The sequence below is a fragment of the Pongo abelii genome, chromosome 7 (genome assembly GCF_028885655.2).
Source record: "Pongo abelii isolate AG06213 chromosome 7, NHGRI_mPonAbe1-v2.0_pri, whole genome shotgun sequence".
NCBI classification, from domain to species: Eukaryota; Metazoa; Chordata; class Mammalia; order Primates; family Hominidae; genus Pongo; species Pongo abelii.
The window spans coordinates 100,129,711-100,152,271 of NC_071992.2; the positions used below are offsets into that span (position 1 = coordinate 100,129,711).

Below are 22,561 nucleotides of genomic sequence, written 5' to 3' on the forward strand. Positions count from 1 at the left end.
GGTTGGAAGCTGAGGTTGGCAGGAATGGCTGTGGTGGCTGAGCCTTTTTCTCCACATAGTCTCTCCCTGGGGCCAGCTTAGGTTTTATCACATTATGGTAGTCTCAAAGCAGTTAGAGTTTGTATATGGTGACTGACTTCCAGAGAGAGGAAGAAGCTGTTTGTACTCTTCAAACCTGGATTGCAAGTTCCAGAATGTCCCATCTGCCACATCACATTCTTTGTATAAGAGCAAGTCACAAGGAAATAGACTCCACCTCTTGATGGGTGAGGGGAAGAAACTGATGATAGCCAGACTGTCTACCAGAGATGTCTCCAAGGTTTTTGGACCAAGCAATTGGACATATGAAGTTGCAGTTAAGTGCGATGGGGAAGACTGACAGAAGTTAGAGTAGGCCAAGGTGGGTGGTGAGTAAAGATATCATATAGGCAATTGAATATCTAATCTGGAGTTCAGGGGAGAGATCTGGACTGAATGTGCCTATTTGTGAGTCATCAGTATATAGATGGTATTCAAAGCCACAAGACTGGGTGAGAACAGAAAGGGGATAAGAAAAGATAGAAAAGAGAAGAATTCCAAGGACTGAGCTCTACAACACTCTCAAATTTGAAGTCAAGAACCAGCAAAGGTGACTGGGAGGAAGCAACTAGTGAGGTAGTTAGGCTGGGTGGTATGAAACTCAGGGAAGAAGATGTTTCAATAGGAATTAATCAATTGGGTCAGCTCTTCAAAGTTCATGTTAACTAATAATTCACCATTGAACTTAGCATTGTGGAGACTATTCGAGACATTGACAAAAACAAACAAGACTTTGAATCCATCGGGTTTGGGGTTATGGCTTGATCCTGCACAATTATCTCAGACAGCATCCCAGGAGGGGATGTAGAATTATAAACCTACATCAGTATAAGATAGATACAGCTCTGCAGAGTGGGAGGGATTCTAATGTGAAGCCAAAATGCAGCCTTGCCAGTCACTTGGAGCTTCCAACACAATCCAGGAGTAGATAATATTCAATAATCCAGGTAGGTGACTGGTATCACACAATTTTGTCAACCTGTGGCAGTTAAAATAATTACATTCTAAAATTAAGTGCCAAGATTTAATGCCTTCAGAGAATAAGGGTCCAGGGGAGGGTGGGAAAGCTCGGTTAGAGAGGGGCTGAAGTTACTAAAACAAAAACTCAGACAAGAAATTAACCAGCCAGACCAGTATGTCACTGGGAAGAGGGAAGAAACACAGCTAAGCAAAACACACGTAAAAATGAGTTGTAGTTCACCAAGCCTATATCAGACATTAGCTATGACTTGGTCTGAATGAGTTTCAAATGTTTTATTAAGAGAAAGGATCAGAGATGGTGAGATTGAAGCTGGGATCTGACGGGTATGAGAGTGTGGGGCACAGGTGAAGGGTATGGAATGGATGGGGGGCAGCAGGGAGAAACATGGAAGGACACACAAGTCAGCTGCTCCTCCCAACCTACTAGGCCAGGGCCTTGAAAATACATAGATCATGTCATTTAGCACCATTTACACTCTGCACAACTTATTAGGACGGGCAATCAAAAGACTACAGAGTATTGACTCATATCTTCATCTTAAAGTGGAGAAAAAGATAAATGGCATTGGCATTCTGCAAAGAGCAGGACTGAGGATGAAGATCTGAAACTGGATAACTCTGACTGATTACCTCCTTCCCCAGGTTGCACTCTTTACAGAAGGCACAGTTTCTCTGTAGGATTTAACAGCCATTAGCAAGCAACTAAGACAATTGAAAGAGACAGCTGAGCAGCCACATGCTAGTTTTTCTTAAATTTACTTCTCTTTACAAGTCTGGAACTGAGATGAGCAAATCTTGCTACATGAAAATAATTAAGTTTGAAAGTATTTCTTTTCAGAAAATCATTTTTCTTAATAGAAACATCTGCAGAATTGTGCGGACTCCCTTCCAGTGTGAAGAGCAGTAAAGTTAATCCTGGAATCATATTGGAGAAAGGATGAGACCCCACTCTTTACCCTGGCCAAATATCTACCAGCACCATCCTCACTGCTGCCCCCAAAGCTGTTGGAGCATTTCAGTTATCCTAGGAGAATCTGCCAGTGGTTAATGATCTTTCTTGCCAGGAGGTTCTTTATCCTTCACCTCCATTCCTCTTGCTACAGTTCATTCCTCCCTGTAGAATTATGAAAGAACATTACAGTGCATCCGAGGGAGATGAGCCCTGCAGCCTCAATTTCCAATGTGGCAAAAGTCATGAGTCTGAGTGTCAGAACTGCCACAGAGATTCTTGGTTGATACCACAGCCATCCATTAACCTGTCCCTGGAGTTAGCAGCCCAGATGGTGGTAACTGCAAATGAAACTTACCAAGGGGTTTGATGATAGCCCTAAGCAGAGATTTCTGTTGAGCATGAAAGCCTTTGAAAAAGATATTGCAGGAAATAGAGGGGAAAGCTGCATTTTACTCCAGAGAAATTAATTCTATATAGGAAAATCCCATAGGAATGAAGGAGCCTGGCTGTCATCTCAACCTTGTAGGTAAATATGATGTTCTTCTAATGATCAACAAATAACGTATTAGAAAATAATACAAATACTCTAAAATATTAAGACTCAATGTCTTAATCAGACTGCCTGAGTTATCACCCTGCTCTATGACTTTCTAGCTCTAAGAGCCTGGGAAAGTTTATTGATTCCTTTCTATCTCTGTTTTTGTCATTTATAAAATAGAAATGATAATGATGGCAACTTCACAAGAAAGTTATGAGGATTAAATGTGCAAAAATACTTAGAGTGTCAAATTCTAAATATTGGCTGTCATACATGGGGCATCAGATATACATTATTATTTGTACACATTGGTTTATGGACTGTATGTCTGGAAATCTAAGTTGTACTGTGGATTTTATACCTTTTCATTACTTTTGTAGCCTTGAGCAAATTTCTGTACCTTCCATTAGCACAAGTTGGTAAATACAAATTTGGACATAATGCTTTTCCTTTTTCTTCTTATTCCTGTGGCAGACATAGGTTAATTACAGGCCCTTACACCCTGAGGCCTAAGTAGGCTTTAGAATTCATGTCAACATGATGTTCCCAGCAGCCACCATCAGTCAGTTGACATGAAAATCAAAACTGATTTGACCTCTCAGCTTTAGAGCTCACAAGCTTTTAAAGGAACGTTTATTCCCACTTTCAGCCACCTCAGACTATCCCATCACAGTATCACCCCCACTTTGCCACCAATTTTTCAATGTTGATAGGACACCACAAATGTCTGCATTTGGGATAATCTTTGTGTATTCATCACAAAACTACACCCTTGTAAGTAGCAACAGCTGGAGAAGGGATATGGCTGGCATGAGAGTCCACTGTGAGTACATGCTTGAGGTCAGTATCCAACAATATCTTGACCAAAGAAGCTGACTGACGGGGCATGCTCAGACCTCTTTGCGCAGATGGAGGTGAGGAGGTCAGTGCCTGTACAGACCAACCAGTGCTTCTTCCCATGCTATGCTCCAAGGAAGCTTCCTCCTAATAAATCTTTTGCTCCCCACAACAAGAACCTAATAATGTGTCTCTTAGGCATCTTGGCCCAGGCCAGCCAGCACAGAAGCCTGGGATTGTTTTGTTTTGTTTTCAGGTTAGCGGACAAGAGTAACTAAGAGAATAAGTACCACCGACAGATTCTGATCTTCGGTAGATCTCAGAATTCACCTACAGTTATCCATGAATATCCTTTCCCTATTACATAAAGAAGACTCTTTATTAAATTTTTAGGAAATAAATGAATTTTTAAGAATACTGATAGGATTATGTTATGTTTTAATATGCAAAATATTCTGTAAGAAGACGCCTAAGAATCACTTACAAGTGCTTATCTTTGATCAGTCATCATCTGTTGCTCCCATTTAACCATTTACCTTGAAAAAAAGCTTTTTAAAATCAGAATGCCTTGGAATGATTAAAATGTCATATGGATGTGTTTAGATTACAAATAGTTAAGGATGAGACATAAACTAAATTCTAAATATCAAAACAAGATTTCTATAATTCTTAAGTATATTAAGTTATTTATCAAATATCATGCTAAATTATTCCATAAATAACAAGCAATCAGTTAGCTAAGGAATAACTTACAATAGCCTGGGCCACCATCGTACCCAGTGTGGGGCCAGATAGACTAAATATCTGGCCAGTGTAGCATTTATTATGGTCTTTGTCTTTTCTTAAGAGTACAGAACAGTGGCTGTATAGACTTTGGAGTTAGACCTGTGAATGAATTCAGACTCCGTCACTTTGCTGTGTGTCTTAGTTCGTTTCCTGCTACTATCACAGAATAACACTGACTGGATGATTTATAAAAAAAATGTAAGTTATTTGGCTCACAGGTCTGGAGACTGAGAAGTCCAAAATCAAGAGGCAGTGTCTAGTGAGGGATTTCTTATTGTGTCATAATATGGTGGAAAGCATCACATGGTGAAGAAACGCATGCACAAAACAGAGAGAAAAAGCGGATCAAATCCACATCTGCAATAATGACGTAAATCCATTCATGAGGGTAAAGTCCTCATGGCCTAATCATTTCTTAAAGGTCTCACTTTTTACTACCATCACAATAGCAATTAAACTTCAACGTGAGTTTTAGAGAGGACACTCAGATAACAGCACTGTGCGGCTTTAAACAAATTACTAGGTTTTTCTGAACTTTAGTTTTCTCATATGCTATTGTCAAAATTCCATGTGTGAGACAGCTTGGCAGAGTCCCTGGCACATCGCAAGCTCTGACTCTTGTGATAATTGTTAGACTCCCTCGTTGTTTGTGGAAGTGTGGTGGGGACAGATAGGAGTCAGCCACACTGTTTTTTTCTACATAAAGTATTTGCACCCACCTTGGTCTTTAAAACTCTTTGAAATGCATATGAAAATTCCTTTGGAGAAAAAAAGTATGCAGTTAAAAAAAAAAGAAGTCCTCTATTCCCCATTAAGAGATTAATTCCTAAAGGGTAGACAAACAAGATTTCAAACATCACTAGATTTGGACACTAGCTTTGGCCTGTAAATCGACTTTAGTGGAGAATGTTAACACTTCTCAATTCCAACTCCTTGTTGGCTTGAGTAAGGCACACAGGAGCCACTTTCAGAGATAATCTTCTCTTCTTTATTTACTTTTATCCTACAGAACAGATTGAAAGCCAGTGGCATAGATCTAGGCACAGGTTTTCTCAGTCAGTCAACATTTGGGGAGCATCTGCTATGTGTTGGGTGCCATGCCAGGTACAGGTAAATGCAACTGCCAGAACAGATCTCCTGTCCCCTTCTGAACTTTGCTTCTACACATCTAAGGTCCTGTTAGTGATCCCAAATAAATATTCTTCACACCACTCTTTTCTTCTTATTCTTCACTATCTCTGGGTGCACTTATTCTCTCTTATGATTTAATATACTAATTCTGCATTGATAACATGACTCCTGAATCTATTTCCAGCCCAAATGTCTCACCTGAGTTTTGAGCCCACATTTCCATCTGCTGGCTACTGCGTATCTTCTCCAATAGATCCCAACCTATTCCCCAACCTGAACTCTCTATTTCTATTAACTGGCCATGAATGCAGGAACAAGGATTCGAGGACTCAGAGATTTAAAAAAAAAAAAAAGTAATAACAATGATGGTTAATATTTATTAAGCATTTATCCACTATTTATTTATTTAAGTTATTTAGTTATCTAATGTGTGTAGTTATATATTTATTTCTCACAGTAGCTCTTTGAGATAGGTCTACTATTATTTCCATTTTGCAAATGAAATAATTGAGGCACAAAGAGAAGTCCCTTACTTCTCCAAGGCCGCACAGCCAGAGGTGGTAGAGTCATGATTGGAATTAGGCAATCTGATTCTAGAACCTGTACACTTAAGCCCTTTGGCATATCCATCTTAAATGTAGGTCAGGACTTGGGTTGTCATAGCTAAAAAGAATAGATCAGATAATGGTAAGTAGTATCACTGCCTGGAAGTTTTAACTACAAAATTCTGTAAATATAATAGGTGGGTATTTTTATAACGTCCTTTGGATTCATGACAAAGCTCTAGTCTTTCAAAAACTTTTGAAATTATTTCTGCAAAAATACGCATATGCCATAGCATAAAAGAAAAAAGCAGGATGTGGGAAAGCAAAATGCCAATGCACAGGGGAAAAAGCAAGATGCTACCCAGACAGTGAGCAATTTGCTCAGCTTGGCTGGAGCACGGAGTCTGTAGACTGAAGTGATAGAAGACAAAGGCTGGGAGGGTACACTGGAACCAGATTGTGAATGAACTTTTAGTTATATTAATACTATAAATATAGTAATAAAGTTATATTGGATCATACTCTGTAGGCAAAACATGGGACTAGAAGTAGGGGAGCAAGGCAGGGAAGGTTCATCTAACAAAATCATTACTGAGAGCCTCCAATGAAGTAAGCATGATTCTCGGTACTTGAAATACAGTGAGTTTGTACCTCCAAGGAGTAGGCAGTCTTTGGGGGAGCTTGGCAATTACACTGGAAATTTTTAATTCACCATGGTTAAGTGTTACAGAGTGCTATGAAAATAGTTATGAAGTACCACTAACAAACCCATTGTGCCTTATAAGAAAATACTTCCTGGAAACATGCAGAGATTTGTAATGAGGAGAATTACATGATTATATTTGTATTTTAGAAATTTAATTCTGTTAGTAGATATGGCAATATCAAAGAAATACTGAAGAAGGAAGGTCATTGAAGAGATTAATGGATCATATAAAAGTTGATGATAACTTGACCTGTGAAAATAAGAATTGAGAGGCAAGTACAGAATCAAGACTTTTGGCAACAGAAACAACAGAACTAGAAAGGTTGTTGGAAAGGAGTTCATGAGAGGGACTCCAGTCTTTCTAGTTTGGTCACCTAAGTGGCTGAGTTTTCCAAGTTAGGGAAAAACAAGGAAGAGCAAAATAAGGGAGGAAGGGCCGGGCGCGGTGGCTCACGCCTGTAATCCCAGGACTTTGGGAGGCCGAGGCGGGCGGATCACGAGGTCAGGAGATCGAGACCATCCTGGCTAACACGGTGAAACCCCATCTCTACTAAAAATACAAAAAATTAGCCGGGCGCGGTGGCGGGTGCCTGTAGTCCCAGCTACTTGGGAGGCTGAGGCAGGAGAATGGCGTGAACCTGGGAGGGGGAGTTTGCAGTGAGCCCAGATCATGCCGCTGCACCCCAGCCAAGGCGACAGAGCGAGACTCCGTCTCAAAAAAAAAAAAAAGTAAATAAATAAGAGAGGAAGACAGTAAATTCAGTTTGAGATATGTTAGCTTAGAGGCATCTATAATTAGAGATATTTTGTGGGCAGCTATAGCCACCTATCATAAATAGAATGATGCCAGAGATGTAAGTTTTCGAATTTCCAACATCTGAATCCAGGTGAGCTTTCTCAATAGAGCATAGAAGTATAAAGAGAGACAATGTGACAGTACCTTGAGGCACATGTAAACAAAGCAAAACAAATAAAATAGATGACATAAGAACTTTGGAATCAGAATGTCTGAATTCAAATCCTAGCTCAACCACTTATGAGCTGTGTGACTTATGAGCTGTGTGAAAGTTACTTAATATCTTTTGGTCTCATTTTCCTCATCTATAAAATGAGAACTACCTCAGATTGTATCATGATGTTTAAATAAATTAGTGTTTATAAAGAATGTTGAATAATACCTGGCCTTCAGTAAATACAATTTAGTTTTTATTAAATAAAAAGTATTATAATTCATTTAGCTCCAAATATTGACCTTCATTCTGTGTTCTATTTTATTTCTCCACTATGTCTTATTTTTCTGAAGGCTGTCATTCGTTTATCTTATTCTACTCCTAATTCTAGTGGGTCCTGAATGAAGTATTATTAAATTCACTACCTATTTCACATGAAAAGTAAATCTTAGAAAAGCTAAAAATCAATCCCTTTCCTCATGAAACAATTACCTTGTAAAAAAAAATCTTAGAAAAGTTATCTCTAGGCATATCACAATGTGATCATCCATTTCTACAGATTAAATTGATAAATAATTTTCTACAAAGGAATATTCCTCCTAGCAGTTTCCTTCTTTTACTTTTTTTTCATTTTTCAGGACCAACACTACTAAAATGATCTATTCATACATTCCAAGCAGTTTCAGACTTTAGAGTTAACAACCTGTTTTTGGTAGGTCGTGACCATCAGGATCCACTCTGCCAGGAACTGTGCTAGATGCTCTAAATAGAAAATCTCATATTCTTCCCCAAACTCCTTGAGTTGGCTATGATGTTTGCTATATAATTGAGAAAAATGAGGTTAGTTAGAGTTCCTGAATCATCCCAAGCCTAGGGAAGCTGCCTCAGTGTAGTGAACAACAATTGAGCAGTTGGTTTCAAAGCAGAGCATCATTCAACACGGGCTAGTTGTCTCTCCACTCTGCAGTGTGTCATCATTTTGAGGATGAGACAAAAGGTAGAGTGGCCTGATGGTGGCACCTACCAAGATTTCCTGCCGTATTTCACCACAGAAGATACTTGGGAGTCCTGGTACCTTGGACTTATCATCTATGGCTTGGAGGAACCAATGACCAATAATCTTTTCTTTCAGCTCAGTTCATGAACCATCAGCAACATTCTCTCCTCTAGACCCATCAGGAGACTTAACACAAAACTGTTGGAAGTCTCTTGTCTAAACAGAGTACAGGTTTAATATTCTTACCAGTCTTAATGAGACTCTAAGTTCAGTTTTTAATTGAATAACATTGTTCAGAGGATATGTCATAGTGATGATGATAATAAGTATTACCTCAGAGATGGGATTGTCTCTGTAAAATGAAGGTTTCAAGATCAGCGTTAAGAAGGAGTTAGATTGAGATAAATGTAAATGATAAATAGATCATGCACGGGGGAAAAAAACAGTATTCTGTTATAGAAATATAATGCTAAAGTGTACCAAAGCAAAGCCAAATCAGATGTGTCTGGACAATACTTAGTTTTTCTGGAATGAAGTGTTTAGTGTTTAGTAAGAGAAGCAGTAAAGAACAACATGGAAAACTGGTGAGGTCATGTTTGTGAAGATCTTAAAAATTTGGGTACCATCTTATGATTAATGAAATCAAGAAAGGTGGTGACATAAAAACAATATTTCAGGTGAATATGTTGGTAGGATCAGAGGTTGAAATGGTGATATAGAGAAGGAATTCAAATTATTCTGAATTTCTAAATCTGGGAAAATATCTTGATATGTATTAAAAGTAAAGAAAGCCAATTTTAGGAGGTTGTTTCCAATTCCTTCCAACAAAATAATATCTCACACACTGGCATACTTTTTCTATAAAGGCCAGATAGTAAATATTTTAGGATTTTGGACATGCAGTCTCTGCCACAAGTACTCAACTTGTTGCCATAGCACAAAGCAGCCTTAAACAATATGTAAATGAAGTCACGTGGCTCTGTTTCAGTAAGCTTTATTTACAGATGCTGAAGTTTGAATTTCATGTAATTTTCATGTGTCACAAAATATTACTCTTCTTTTGTTATTTTCCAGCTACTTTAAAATGTAGAAACCATTCTTAGCTTGGGGCTATACACAATCAGAGGGTTAGCAGGATTTGGCCACAGTTTGCAAACTCTTGGTTTATAGAACATCATCAGAACTTTCAATCCAACATCATTTTGAAAACTTTGAATTTTCTTCTGAAGTCTTCTCTTGAGCATTTGGAAGGAGCTGGTTGAAGTGGGCTTGAAGTGGTAGAAAGGGACAACTATCAATAACTAGCTAGTCAGACTAATCATACTAACCACGGGGGGCAGTAGGACAACATATGTGCCTGTATGCTCTAGTCCAACCGTTGCTTGTCTGAAATCTTCAAAAAAAAAAAAAGAGAGAAATCAATCAATAAATACTACTGCAAACATATTCTGAACTCAGTATTTTCAAAAAAAAAAAGAGAGAAATCAATCAATAAATACTACTGCAAACATATTCTGAACTCAGTATTTTGATAATTGCAGAGGGAAAATCAAAAGTGGTGGGCTTTGCTTTTATTCAAGTTGATTATGCCACCCTAAAGTGGTGCAATGCAGTACTTGCCCAAAGGGAGTGAGTGGCAGCATTGATGGAAGCCTAGTGTGAAAGCAGTGTGTAAAGTTGAAGTGACTTTGAACAAAGAATTTTGGAGAGACTAAATAAGCTGGGGTAACTAATGAAAACCAGCCTGGGAATGGAATGCAGAGGGGGACATGAGAGTCCCAAAGGAAAAATTGATGGGACTTGCTAACTAATGAGACATGGAGGCTGAAAAAAGAGAGAAGAGAAAGATATAAAATGTTTTAAAATATTCTCATTATATTATTCAGTGCCACTAAGAATCACATAGCAGTGAGAGGGAAGGGGGACGATGTAGTGTATAGAAAATGGGAAACACAGGAGGCTGGAGAGTAGCACTTCACACAAGCAAATCACACACATATACTAACGTCTGATAAATGTTTGTTAGGCTGAAATTATTAGCAAATACAGAGAGAAGGGATCCCATTAATGCCCACATGCTATCTTTATTTCAAGTATTATCAGGTGGAAAATAAAGTAGTATCATTATGGTGTTGATGGTCTAAATAGGTGAACAATCTCCTGCATCATATTATATAGAATCCCCCTCATTTCTTCAAGGTAATTTCCTTTCGATCACTTGGCACTGGTCATGTCTTATAAAGCAAATATATCCAAACATTTTTTGCTACTTCAGCTTTTCCCTCCCTAGTTCTGTTTGCTTATGTAGATCACAAATGTATGAGAAAAACAAACACAATAAGGCAATTAATGTACCTACAGTTAGAGATGTGAATAATATTGGAATTCAGAAAAGGAAAGGTTACATAAATAAACCTCTCCAAACTCTTAGGACAAATTATTGGTTTTATCTGCTTCTACCCTACCTAGAGCTGTCCAAAGGGATTGCTAAGGCACTTGCTTCCTAAAAATCCCTTTCCTGCTATTATGATTCACCCAAAGCAGCATGGTATATTGTAGAGATGCATGTCAGCTCTGCCTATAAATGCACCAAGGCATATTTCTCATAAGCAAATTTATACATACACGGAATGAAATAGAGACAAAAAAGTAATTATTGCCTTCACTGTTTGGACTCACATTTATAAAAATAAATTTTTAGCCTAATTCTAAGATAGTCATTTCAACTGTGCTTCTTAAAAATCTTAAACACCAGGATTTAGTTAAAAATATCTTCAGTTCGCCTACATTTAACCCTTAATTGTATCTTAAGAAACCTGTAATGAAATTAGCATGGCCAAAATACACTTACCAACAGGTTTCCTTAATTATTATCTAGGAACTATTTAGAAGTGGATTCTTTCCCGATTTACTTACATTTTGTAAAAAAAAAAAAAAAAAAGGAAAGTTAATTTATGAAATTAGAAAAGTAGCTGGAAGTAAGCCTAGCCCATTTTATAATGAGAAAAATAAGACACAGAATATGTTTTAAAGTGGCTTTCTCAAATGAACCACAACCTTCAGGATTAGACTTTCCCTTTGAGATATTGAGGTACAGAAAATACCCAGTTTTTAGAAGACACAAAGGAGGCTGAAGGACCCAAATTTGTGACCTGACACTACCCCACCCTAAGGGGTGTTAAGACCAATAAATAACTATATATGGTATGCTGCTTCTGTCTTCTGAGTAAATCAGTTATTCAGCTAACATGTAACAATAACATTATAAATTATTTCGCTATTACAACAACCACAAATAGATATATAGAAACTTCTACAAACAAATTACCATGTATAAAGAAAATGAGTAGATACAGGGAGTGCAATCAGAATTAGACTAATACTATGATCATCTTAATATATCAGTTAAATGTTATGTCCTCATTCCAAGACTCTCATTTTATTTAGCTTCTGCATTAATCCAGCTGCAAATTGACTTAATCCAGATTAGTTCTTAATATATTACTTATAGCTTTTTACCAGTGCTACATTATGCATTTTCATCCAAACAGGTATAATAATTTTGTCAGGTTCATGTAAAAGCAATTTTTGAATATACAGCAAATTGTTATATTAAAAGAAAATTTTCATATTTTTTCATAGACTTGAATCAAAGGAACCTTTCCTGTCTGTTGGGTAAGTATATATTTAAATACTTTAAGTATTAATTATTTAATTCAAATTACCAAGAACTTCTGAGATGGTATTTTCAGTCATTTAACATCATATTTAAAATCATAACATATCATTGCATGCAACATTGCTATCTATGTTTTATAAAGACTTAACTAAAATGCTCCCTCGGTTGTACTGTGACCTCAGAAATGCAGCTAATGAATATATATGAAATCCTATATCTTCCATAAAGGCTAAACAAAGTACACAGTGATCATCCATATTCTCTTCATGTAAAAATATACTCAGGTTGGTTTTAAAAATTCCTCTGAGCCATAGCTTCACCATTCCAAGCCTGTCTACCCATTGCCACTCTCCATTTCTTTCAATCTACTCTATTCAGTTTCTTCACCCACTTCCATAAGTCTGTCTTCACAATCAATATCTATCTTTTCTCCTTAGCTCTCATTTCACTTTAATTTCTCCAGTTCACTCACATTGACTGCTTCTTTGCACCCAAAGCTGAGGAACCCTGAGGCAAATTTAGATAAGACGAATGCTTGCCTGCTCTGATGGTATCCTCCTTAGTCACAATACGTATCTTTAAGAATAATATATTGTTGGCCGGGCGCGGTGGTTCATGCCTGTAATCCTAGCATTTTGGGAGGTGGGTGGATTACCTGAGGTCAGGAGCTCAAGACCAGCCTGGGCAACATAGTGAAACTCCGTCTCTATTAAAAATACAAAAATTAGCTGGGCATGGTGGCACATGCCTGTAATCCCAGCTACTTGGGAGGCTGAGGCAGGAGAATTGCCTGAACCTGGGAGGTGGAAGTTGCAGTGAGCCAAGATCACACCACTGCACTCCAGCCTGGGTGACAGAGCAAGACTCTCTCCCAAAAAGTAATAGTAATAAAATAATAACAACAATATGTTTTTGACACGAGTGCACATGTTCTATTTTTAGGCATTTCAAACTAAGAATAAGCAATGTTGTTTGTATCTCATCAAATACTCCTTTGACTAACATATTAAAGTGTATTATGAAAGGACTTTTGCACTTTCAATATTATAGATGATATTGTATGAAAAAGTGGTGAAAAATCCAATGTCTTGCCTAGAGAAATCATGCTATATTTGATAAGGGAAAAAAAGCTGTCATATATAGGCAGCCACAGTACTGATGCTTAATGACCAGAAACATGGAATGGGGTTAGATTTTTAAGGGACCAGATCAATTTTCTTTTATTACTTTGTACATGGTCATTGAATATTTCTACCAATCATTCAACAACATGGTTCCCAATTCCTTTCCACTCTTCATAAAAGCTTTTCAGAAAGCCACTCAAATCATGGAAATCAAAATAATTGTTAGGGGATGTGGAAGACAAAAAATGGAATATATGCATTTATTTGAAGACTACGTGGAAAATGAAAGGTCGAGTTGGTCTGGCCCAAAAGAAGTGATAAAGCATGCTTTTTTCCCTATGTTGATCATCAGCTCCTATTGTTAAAAATCTCTACACCTGAAGAAATCTTTTAGTTTGAATGCATATGTATCTGCCCTCAAGTCAAAAGGCTTGAAATAGCTTCTCTTCACGCCTCACTTCATGCAGTTTCTGTGCAGCCTTTACTGTTCTCCTGGCTATTATGAGATGGAATTCCTTTTTTATTGCATACTTCTGTTTTAAAAGGCAGACCCTAAGTAATCTTTGTTTTAAATTTATCAAGAGTTTAGCACTGAGTATTAGAACCCTGAGAAAAACTTTCCAAAAAAAAAAATAATAATGTATCACTCAGCAAATGCTCAAAGTGGGAAAATTAGCATGGCACACATAAGATATTGCTTATGTCTTAAAAGTAAAGTGGTGTGAAAGGCAACCCAAATGATTCTGCTGAATGGATATTTTAATTTATAGCTAAATGTTTCTGTTCCCTCAAGAAAATTATTTTAAATAAGATTGTCCAAAAGTATGTATGCTAAAGTGGGCGACTCACTTGAGTTCAGGAGTTCAAGACCAAGCTGGACAACATGGTGAAACATCATCTCTACAAAAAATTACAAAAATTAGCTGGCCGTGGTGCCGTGCCTGTAGTCCTAGCCACCTGGGGGGCTGAGGCGGGAGGATCATTTGAGCCCAGGAGGTCCAGGCTACAATGAACCGAGATCACACCACTTCACTCCAGCGTAGGCAACAAAGTGAGACCCTGTCTCAAAAAAATAAAAGCATGTATGTATCTCTCTGCTACCTTTTTCAGTGAGAAGATGTAAGTTCTTTAGTGGTGATTGGTGAGATTTTGGTGCGCCCATCACCCAAGCAGTATACACTGCATCATATTTGTAGTCTTTTAGCCCTCATTCCCCTCCCAACCTTCCCCCGCAACCAAGTCCCCAAAGTCCATTGTATCATTCCTATGCTTTTCCATCCTCATAGCTTAGCTCCCACTTATCAGTGAACACATACAATGTTTGGTTTTCCATTCCTGAGTTACTTCACTTAGAATAATAGTCTCCAGTCTCATCCAGGTTACTGCAAACACCGTTAATTTGTTTCTTTTTATGGCTGATTGGTATTCCATCATATAAATATACACCACAATTTCTTTATCCACTCTTTGATTGTTGGGTATATGAGTTGGTTCCATGATTTTGCAATTGCGAATTCTGCTGCTATAAACATGCATGTGCAAGTATCTTTTTCATAGAATGACTTCTTTTCCTCTGGGTGGATACCCAGTAGTGGGATTGCTGGATCAAATGGTAGTTCTACTATTAGTTCTTTAAGGAATCTTTACACGTTTTCCATAGTGGTTTTACTAGTTTACATTCCCACCGGCAGCGTAGAAGTGTTCCCTGTTCACTGCATCCACTCCACCATCTACTGTTTTTTGATTTTTTGATTATGGCCATTCTTGCAGAAGTAAGCTAGTATTGCATTGTGGTTTTGATTTGCATTTGCCTGATCATTAGTGATGTTAAGCATTTTTTCATATGTTTCTTGGCCATTTGTATATCTTCATTTGAGTACTGTCTATTCATGTAATTAACCCACTTTTTGATGGGATGTTTGTATTTTTCTTACTGATTTGATTGAGTTCATTGTAGATTCTGGATATTAGTCCTTTGTCAGACGTATAGATTGTGAAGATTTTCTCCCACTCTGTGGGTTGTCTGTTCACTCTCTTCCTTTTGCCATGCAAAAGCTCTTTAGTTTAATTAAGTCTCAACTATTTATCTTTGTTTTTGTGGAATTTGCTTTCGGGTTCTTGGTCATGAAATCTAGGGCAATGTCCAGAAGCGTTTTTCCAATGTTATCTTCTAGAATGTTTATAGTTTCAGGTTTGAGATTTAAGTCTTTAATCCATCTTGAGTTGATTTGTGTATAAGGTGAGAGATGAGGATCCAGTTTCATTCTCCTACATGTGGCTTGCCAATTATCCCAGTACTATTTGTTGAATAGGGTGTCCTTTTCCCACTTTATGTTTTTGTTTGCTTTGTCGAAGATCATTTGGCTGTAAGTATTTAGGTTTATTTCTGGGTTCTCTTCTCTGTTCCATTGGTCTATGTGCCTATTTTTATACCAGTACCACACTGTTTTGGTGACTATGTCCTTATAATATAGTGTGAAATCAGGTAGTGTGATGCCTCCAGATTTGTTCTTTTTGCTTAGTCTTGTTTTGGCTATACGGGCTCTTTTTTGGTTCCATATGAATTTTAGAATTGTTTTTTTCTAATTCTGTAAAGAATGATGATGGTATTTTGATTGGGATTGCATTGAATTTGTAGATTGCTTTTGGCAGTGTGGTCATTTTCACAATATTGATTCTACCCATCCATGAACATGGGAAGTGTTTCCATTTGTTTGTGTCATCTGTGATTTCTTTCAGCAGTGTTTTGTAGTCTTCCTTGTACAGGTCTTTTGACTCCTTGGTTAGGTATATTCCTAAGTATTTTAAATTTTTTTGCAGCCATCGTAAAGTGGATTGCATTTTTTATTTGATTCTTAGCTTGGTCGCTGTTGATGTGTAGCAGAACTACTGATTTGTGTACATTAATCTTGTACCCAGAAACTTTGCTGAATTCTTTTATCCATTCTAGGAGCTTTCTGGAGGAGTCTCTAGGGTTTTCAAGGAAAACAATCATATTGTTAGCAAACAGTGACAGTTTTACTTCCTCTTTATCAATTTAGGTGCCCTTTATTTCTTTTTCTTGTCTAGTTGCTCTGGCTAGGACTTCCAGTGCTATGTGAATAGGAGTGGTGAGAGTGGGCATCCTTATTTTGTTCCAGTTCTCAGAGGGAATGCTTTCAGCTTTTCCTCATTCAGTATTATGTTGGCTGTGGGTTTTTCATAGATGGCTTTTATTACATTGAGGGATGAGAGTTTTAACCATAAAAGGATGCTGGATTTTGTCAGATGCTTTTTCTGCATCTATTGAGGTTATCATGTGATTTTTATTTTTAATTCTATTTATGTGGTATATCACATTTATTGACTTGCATATGTTAAACCATTCCTGCATCCCTGGTATGAAGCTTACTTGATCATGGTGGGTTATCTTTTTGGTATGTTGTTGGATTTAGTTAGCTAGTATTTTGTTAAGGATTTTAGCATCTATGTTTATCAAGAATATTGGTCTGTAGTTTTCTTGTTTGGTTATGTCCTTTCCTGGTTTTGGTATTAGGGTGATGCTGGCTGCATAGAATAAATTAGGGAGGGTTTCTTCTTTCTCTATCTTGTGGAATAGCGTCAAAAGATAGGTACCAATTCTTCTTTGAATGTCTGGTAGAATTCTGCTGTGAATCCGTCTGGTCCTGGACATTTTTTTGTTGGTAATTTTTAAATTACCATTTCAATCTCCCTGCTTGTTGTTGGTCTGTGCAGGGTATCTAATTCTTCCTGATTTAAGCCAAGAGGATTGTATTTTTTCAGGAATTTATCCATCTCTTCTAGGTTTTCTAGTTTATGTGCATAAAGGTGTTCACAGTAGCCTTGAATGATCTTTTGTTTTTCAGTGGTGTCAGTTATAATACCTCCTGTTTCGTTTCTTAATGAGGTTATTTGGATTTTCTCTCTTTCCTTGGTTAATTTTGCTAATGGTCTATCAGTTGTATTTATCTTTTCAAAGAACTAGCTTTTTGTTTCATTTATCTTTTGTATTATTTCTTTTTGTTTCAATTTCATTTAGTTCTGCTCTGATCTTGGTTATTTCCTTTCTTTTACTGGGTTTGGTTTTGGTTTGTTCTTGTTTCTCTAGTTCCTTGAGATGTGACCTCAGAATGTCAGTTTGCGCTTTTTCAGTCTTTCTGATGTAGGCATTTAGGGCTATGAACTTTCCTCTTAGCACCACCTTTGCTGTATCCCAGAGGTTTTGATAGGTTGTGTCATTATTATCATTCAGTTCAAAGAATTTTTAAATTTCCATCTTAATTTTGTTTTTGACTCAATGCCCATTCCAGAGCAGCCTATTTAATTTCAATGTATTTGCAATGTTTTGAAGATTCCTTTTGGAGTTGATTTCCACTTTTATTCCACTGTGGTCTGAGAGGTGCTTGATATAATTTCAATTTTCTTAAAATTATTGAGGCTCATTTTATGGCCTGTCGTATGGCCTATGTTTTAGAAAGTCCCATGCACTGTTGAATAGAATGTGTGTATTCTGCAGTTGTTGGATGAAATGTTCTGTATATATCTGTTAAGACCATTTGTTCCAAGGTAAAGTTTAAATCCATTGTTTCTTTGTTGACTTTCTGTCTGATGACCTGTCTAGTGCTGTCAGTGGAGTACTGAAGTTCCCCACTATTATTGTGTTCCTGTCTATCACATTTCTTAGGTCTATTAGTAATTGTTTTATAAATTTGGAAGCTCCAGTGTTAGGTGCATATATGTTTAGGATTGTGATATTTTCCTGTTGGACAAGGTATTTTACCATTATATAATGTCCCTCTTTGTCTCTTTTAACTGCTGTTGCTTTAAAGTTTGTTTCGTCTGATATAAGAATAGTTAACCCTGTTCACTTTTGGTGTCCATTTGCATGAAATGCCTTTTTCCACCCCTTTACTTTAAGTTTATGTGAGTCCTTAAGTATCAGGTGAGTCTCCTGAAGGCAGCAGTGAGTTGGTTGGTGAGTTCTTATTCATTCTGCAGTTCTGTATCTTTTAAGCAAAGCATTTAGGCCATTTACATTCAATGTTTAGTATTGAGATGTGAGGTACTGTGGCATTCATCATGCTATTTGTTGCCTGCGTACCTTGGTTTTGTTTTTTGTTTTTTCCTTTTTTACTTATATTTTTGTTTTCTAGTTCTTGTGTGATTTATGCTTTTTAAAGAGGTTCTGTTTTGATGCGTTTCCAGGATTTGTTTCAAGATTTAGAGCTCCTTTTAGCAATTCTTGTAGTGGTGGTTTGGTACTGCCAAATCTCTCAGCATTTGTTTGTCTGAGAAAGATGGTATCTTTTTTTTTTTTTTTTTTTACCAGTTTGTATTTATTTATTTATTTATTTATATTTTATTTTATTTTATTTTTATTTTTATTTATTTATTTATTTTTTCTTTTATTGTAATTATTATTATTATTATTATTATACTTTAGGTTTTATGGTACATGTGCCCAATGTGCAGTAAGTTACATATGTATACATGTGCCATGCTGGTGCACTGCACCCACCAACTCGTCATCTAGCATTAGGTATATCTCCCAATGTTATCCCTCCCCCCTCCCCCCAACCCACAACAGTCCCTGAAGTGTGATGTTCCCCTTCCTGTGTCCATGTGTTCTCATTGTTCAATTCCCACCTATGAGTGAGAATATGCGGTGTTTGGTTTTTTGTTCTTGCGATAGTTTACTGAGAATGATGATTTCCAATTTCATCCATGTCCCTACAAAGGACATGAACTCATCATTTCTTATGGCTGCATAGTATTCCATGGTGTAGATGTGCCACATTTTCTTAATCCAGTCTATCATTGTTGGACATTTGGGTTGGTTCCAAGTCTTTGCTATTGTGAATAATGCCGCAATAAACATACGTGTGCATGTGTCTTTATAGCAGCATGATTTATAGTCCTTTGGGTATATACCCAGTAATGGGATGGCTGGGTCGAATGGAATTTCTAGTTCTAGATCCCTGAGGAATCGCCACACTGACTTCCACAAGGGTTGAATTAGTTTACAGTCCCACCAACAGTGTAAAAGTGTTCCTATTTCTCCACATCCTCTCCAGCACCTGTTGTTTCCTGACTTTTTAATGATCGCCATTCTAACTGGTGTGAGATGGTATCTCATTGTGGTTTTGATTTGCATTTCTCTGATGGCCAGTGATGGTGAGCATTTTTTCATGTGTCTTTTGGCTGCATAAATGTCTTCTTTTGAGAAGTGTCTGTTCATGTCCTTCGCCCACTTTTTGATGGGGTTGTTTGTTTTTTTCTTGTAAATTTGTTGGAGTTCATTGTAGATTCTGGATATTAGCCCTTTGTCAGATGAGTAGGTTGCGAAAATTTTCTCCCATTTTGTAGGTTGCCTGTTCACTCTGATGGTAGTTTCCTTTGCTGTGCAGAAGCTCTTTAGTTTAATTAGATCCCATTTGTCAATTTTGGCTTTTGTTGCCATTGCTTTTGGTGTTTTAGACATGAAGTCCTTGCCCATGCCTATGTCCTGAATGGCAATGCCTAGGTTTTCTTCTAGGGTTTTTATGGTTTTAGGTCTAACATTTAAGTCTTTAATCCATCTTGAATTGATTTTTGTATAAGGTGTAAGGAAGGGATCCAGTTTCAGCTTTCTACATATGGCTAGCCAGTTTTCCCAGCACCATTTATTAAATAGGGAATCCTTTCCCCATTTCTTGTTTTTCTCAGGTTTGTCAAAGATCAGATGGTTGTAGATATGTGGCATTATTTCTGACGGCTCTGTTCTGTTCCATTGATCTATATCTCTGTTTTGGTACCAGTACCATGCTGTTTTGGTTACTGTAGCCTTGTAGTATAGTTTGAAGTCAGGTAGCGTGATGCCTCCAGCTTTGTTCTTTTGGCTTAGGATTGACTTGGCGATGCGGGCTCTTTTTTGGTTCCATATGAACTTTAAAGTAGTTTTTTCCAATTCTGTGAAGAAAGTCATTGGTAGCTTGATGGGGATGGCATTGAATCTGTAAATTACCTTGGGAAGGATGGCCATTTTCATGATATTGATTCTTCCTACCCATGAGCATGGAATGTTCTTCCATTTGTTTGTATCCTCTTTTATTTCCTTGAGCAGTGGTTTGTAGTTCTCCTTGAAGAGGTCTTTCACATCCCTTGTAAGTTGGATTCCTAGGTATTTTATTCTCTTTGAAGCAATTGTGAATGGGAGTTCACTCATGATTTGGCTCTCTGTTTGTCTGTTATTGATGTATAAGAATGCTTGTGATTTTTGCACATTGATTTTGTATCCTGAGACTTTGCTGAAGTTGCTTATCAGCTTAAGGAGATTTTGGGCTGAGACAATGGGGTTTTCTAGATATACTATCATGTCATCTGCAAACAGGGACAATTTGACTTCCTCTTTTCCTAATTGAATACCCTTGATTTCCTTCTCCTGCCTAATTGCCCTGGCCAGAACTTCCAATACTATGTTGAATAGAAGTGGCGAGAGAGGGCATCCCTGTCTTGTGCCAGTTTTCAAAGGGAATGCTTTCAGTTTTTGCCCATTCAGTATGATATTGGCTGTGGGTTTGTCATAAATAGCTCTTATTATTTTGAGATACGTCCCATCAATTCCTAATTTATTGAGAGTTTTTAGCATGAAGGGTTGTTGAATTTTGTCAAAGGCCTTTTCTGCATCTATTGAGATAATCATGTGGTTTTTGTCTTTCGTTCTGTTTATATGCTGGATTACATTTATTGATTTGCGTATATTGAACCAGCCTTGCATCCCAGGGATGAAGCCCACTTGATCATGGTGGATAAGCTTTTTGATGTGCTGCTGGATTCTGTTTGCCAGTATTTTATTGAGGATTTTTGCATCAATGTTCATCAAGGATATTGGTCTAAAATTCTCTTTTTTTGTTGTGTCTCTGCCAGGCTTTGGTATCAGGATGATGCTGGCCTCATAAAATGAGTTAGGGAGGATTCCCTCTTTTTCTATTGATTGGAATAGTTTCAGAAGGAATGGTACCAGCTCCTCCTTGTACCTCTGGTAGAATTCGGCTGTGAACCCATCTGGTCCTGGACTTTTTTTGGTTGGTAAGCTATTGATTATTGCCATAATTTCAGCTCCTGTTATTGGTCTATTCAGAGATTGAACTTCTTCTTGGTTTAGTCTTGGGAGGGTGTATGTGTTGAGGAATTTATCCATTTCTTCTAGATTTTCTAGTTTATTTGCATAGAGGTGTTTGTAATATTCTCTGATGGTAGTTTGTATTTCTGTGGGATCAGTGGTGATATCCCCTTTATCATTTTTTATTGCATCTATTTGATTCTTCTCTCTTTTTTTCTTTATTAATCTTGCTAGCGGTCTATCAATTTTGTTGATCCTTTCAAAAAACCAGCTCCTGGATTCATTTATTTTTTGAAGGGTTTTTTGTGTCTCTATTTCCTTCAGTTCTGCTCTGATTTTAGTTATTTCTTGCCTTCTGCTAGCTTTTGAATGTGTTTGCTCTTGCTTTTCTAGTTCTTTTAATTGTGATGTTAGGGTGTCAATTTTGGATCTTTCCTGCTTTCTCTTGTGGGCATTTAGTGCTATAAATTTCCCTCTACACACTGCTTTGAATGCATCCCAGAGATTCTGGTATGTTGTGTCTTGGTTCTCGTTGGTTTCAAAGAACATCTTTATTTCTGCCTTCATTTCGTTATGTACCCAGTAGTCATTCAGGAGCAGGTTGTTCAGTTTCCACGTAGTTGAGCGGTTTTGAGTGAGATTCTTAATCCTGAGTTCTAGCTTGATTGCACTGTGATCTGAGAGACAGTTTGTTACAATTTCTGTTCTTTTACATTTATTGAGGAGAGCTTTACTTCCAAGGATATGGTCAATTTTGGAATAGGTGTGGTGTGGTGCTGAAAAAAATGTATATTCTGTTGATTTGGGGTGGAGAGTTCTGTAGATGTCTATTAGGTCTGCTTGGTGCAGAGCTGAGTTCAATTCCTGGGTATCCTTGTTGACTTTCTGTCTCGTTGATCTGTCTAATGTTGACAGTGGGGTGTTAAAATCTCCCATTATTAATGTGTGGGAGTCTAAGTCTCTTTGTAGGTCACTCAGGACTTGCTTTATGAATCTGGGTGCTCCTGTATTGGGTGCATATATATTTAGGATAGTTAGCTCTTCTTGTTGAATTAATCCCTTTACCATTATGTAATGGCCTTCTTTGTCTCTTTTGATCTTTGTTGGTTTAAAGTCTGTTTTATCAGAGACTAGGATTGCAACCCCTGCCTTTTTT

The 22,561-nt window shown here is 37.4% G+C and overlaps 1 protein-coding gene across 8 annotated transcripts in view; it reads left to right on the forward strand.

Annotated features, from left to right (window-relative positions):
• RALYL (RALY RNA binding protein like) overlaps positions 1–22,561 on the forward strand; it is a 717,288-nt gene that overhangs the window by 584,548 nt on the left and 110,179 nt on the right. For 5 of the 8 annotated variants that reach the window (XM_024251522.3, XM_024251539.3, XM_054561800.2 and 2 more), the window contains one exon: positions 12,144–12,176. The exons of the other annotated variants lie outside the window; for them this stretch is intronic. In XM_024251522.3, the coding sequence (XP_024107290.1) occupies positions 12,144–12,176 (33 nt within the window). The remainder of the gene's footprint in view (positions 1–12,143; positions 12,177–22,561) is intronic. 8 annotated transcript variants of the gene reach the window in all.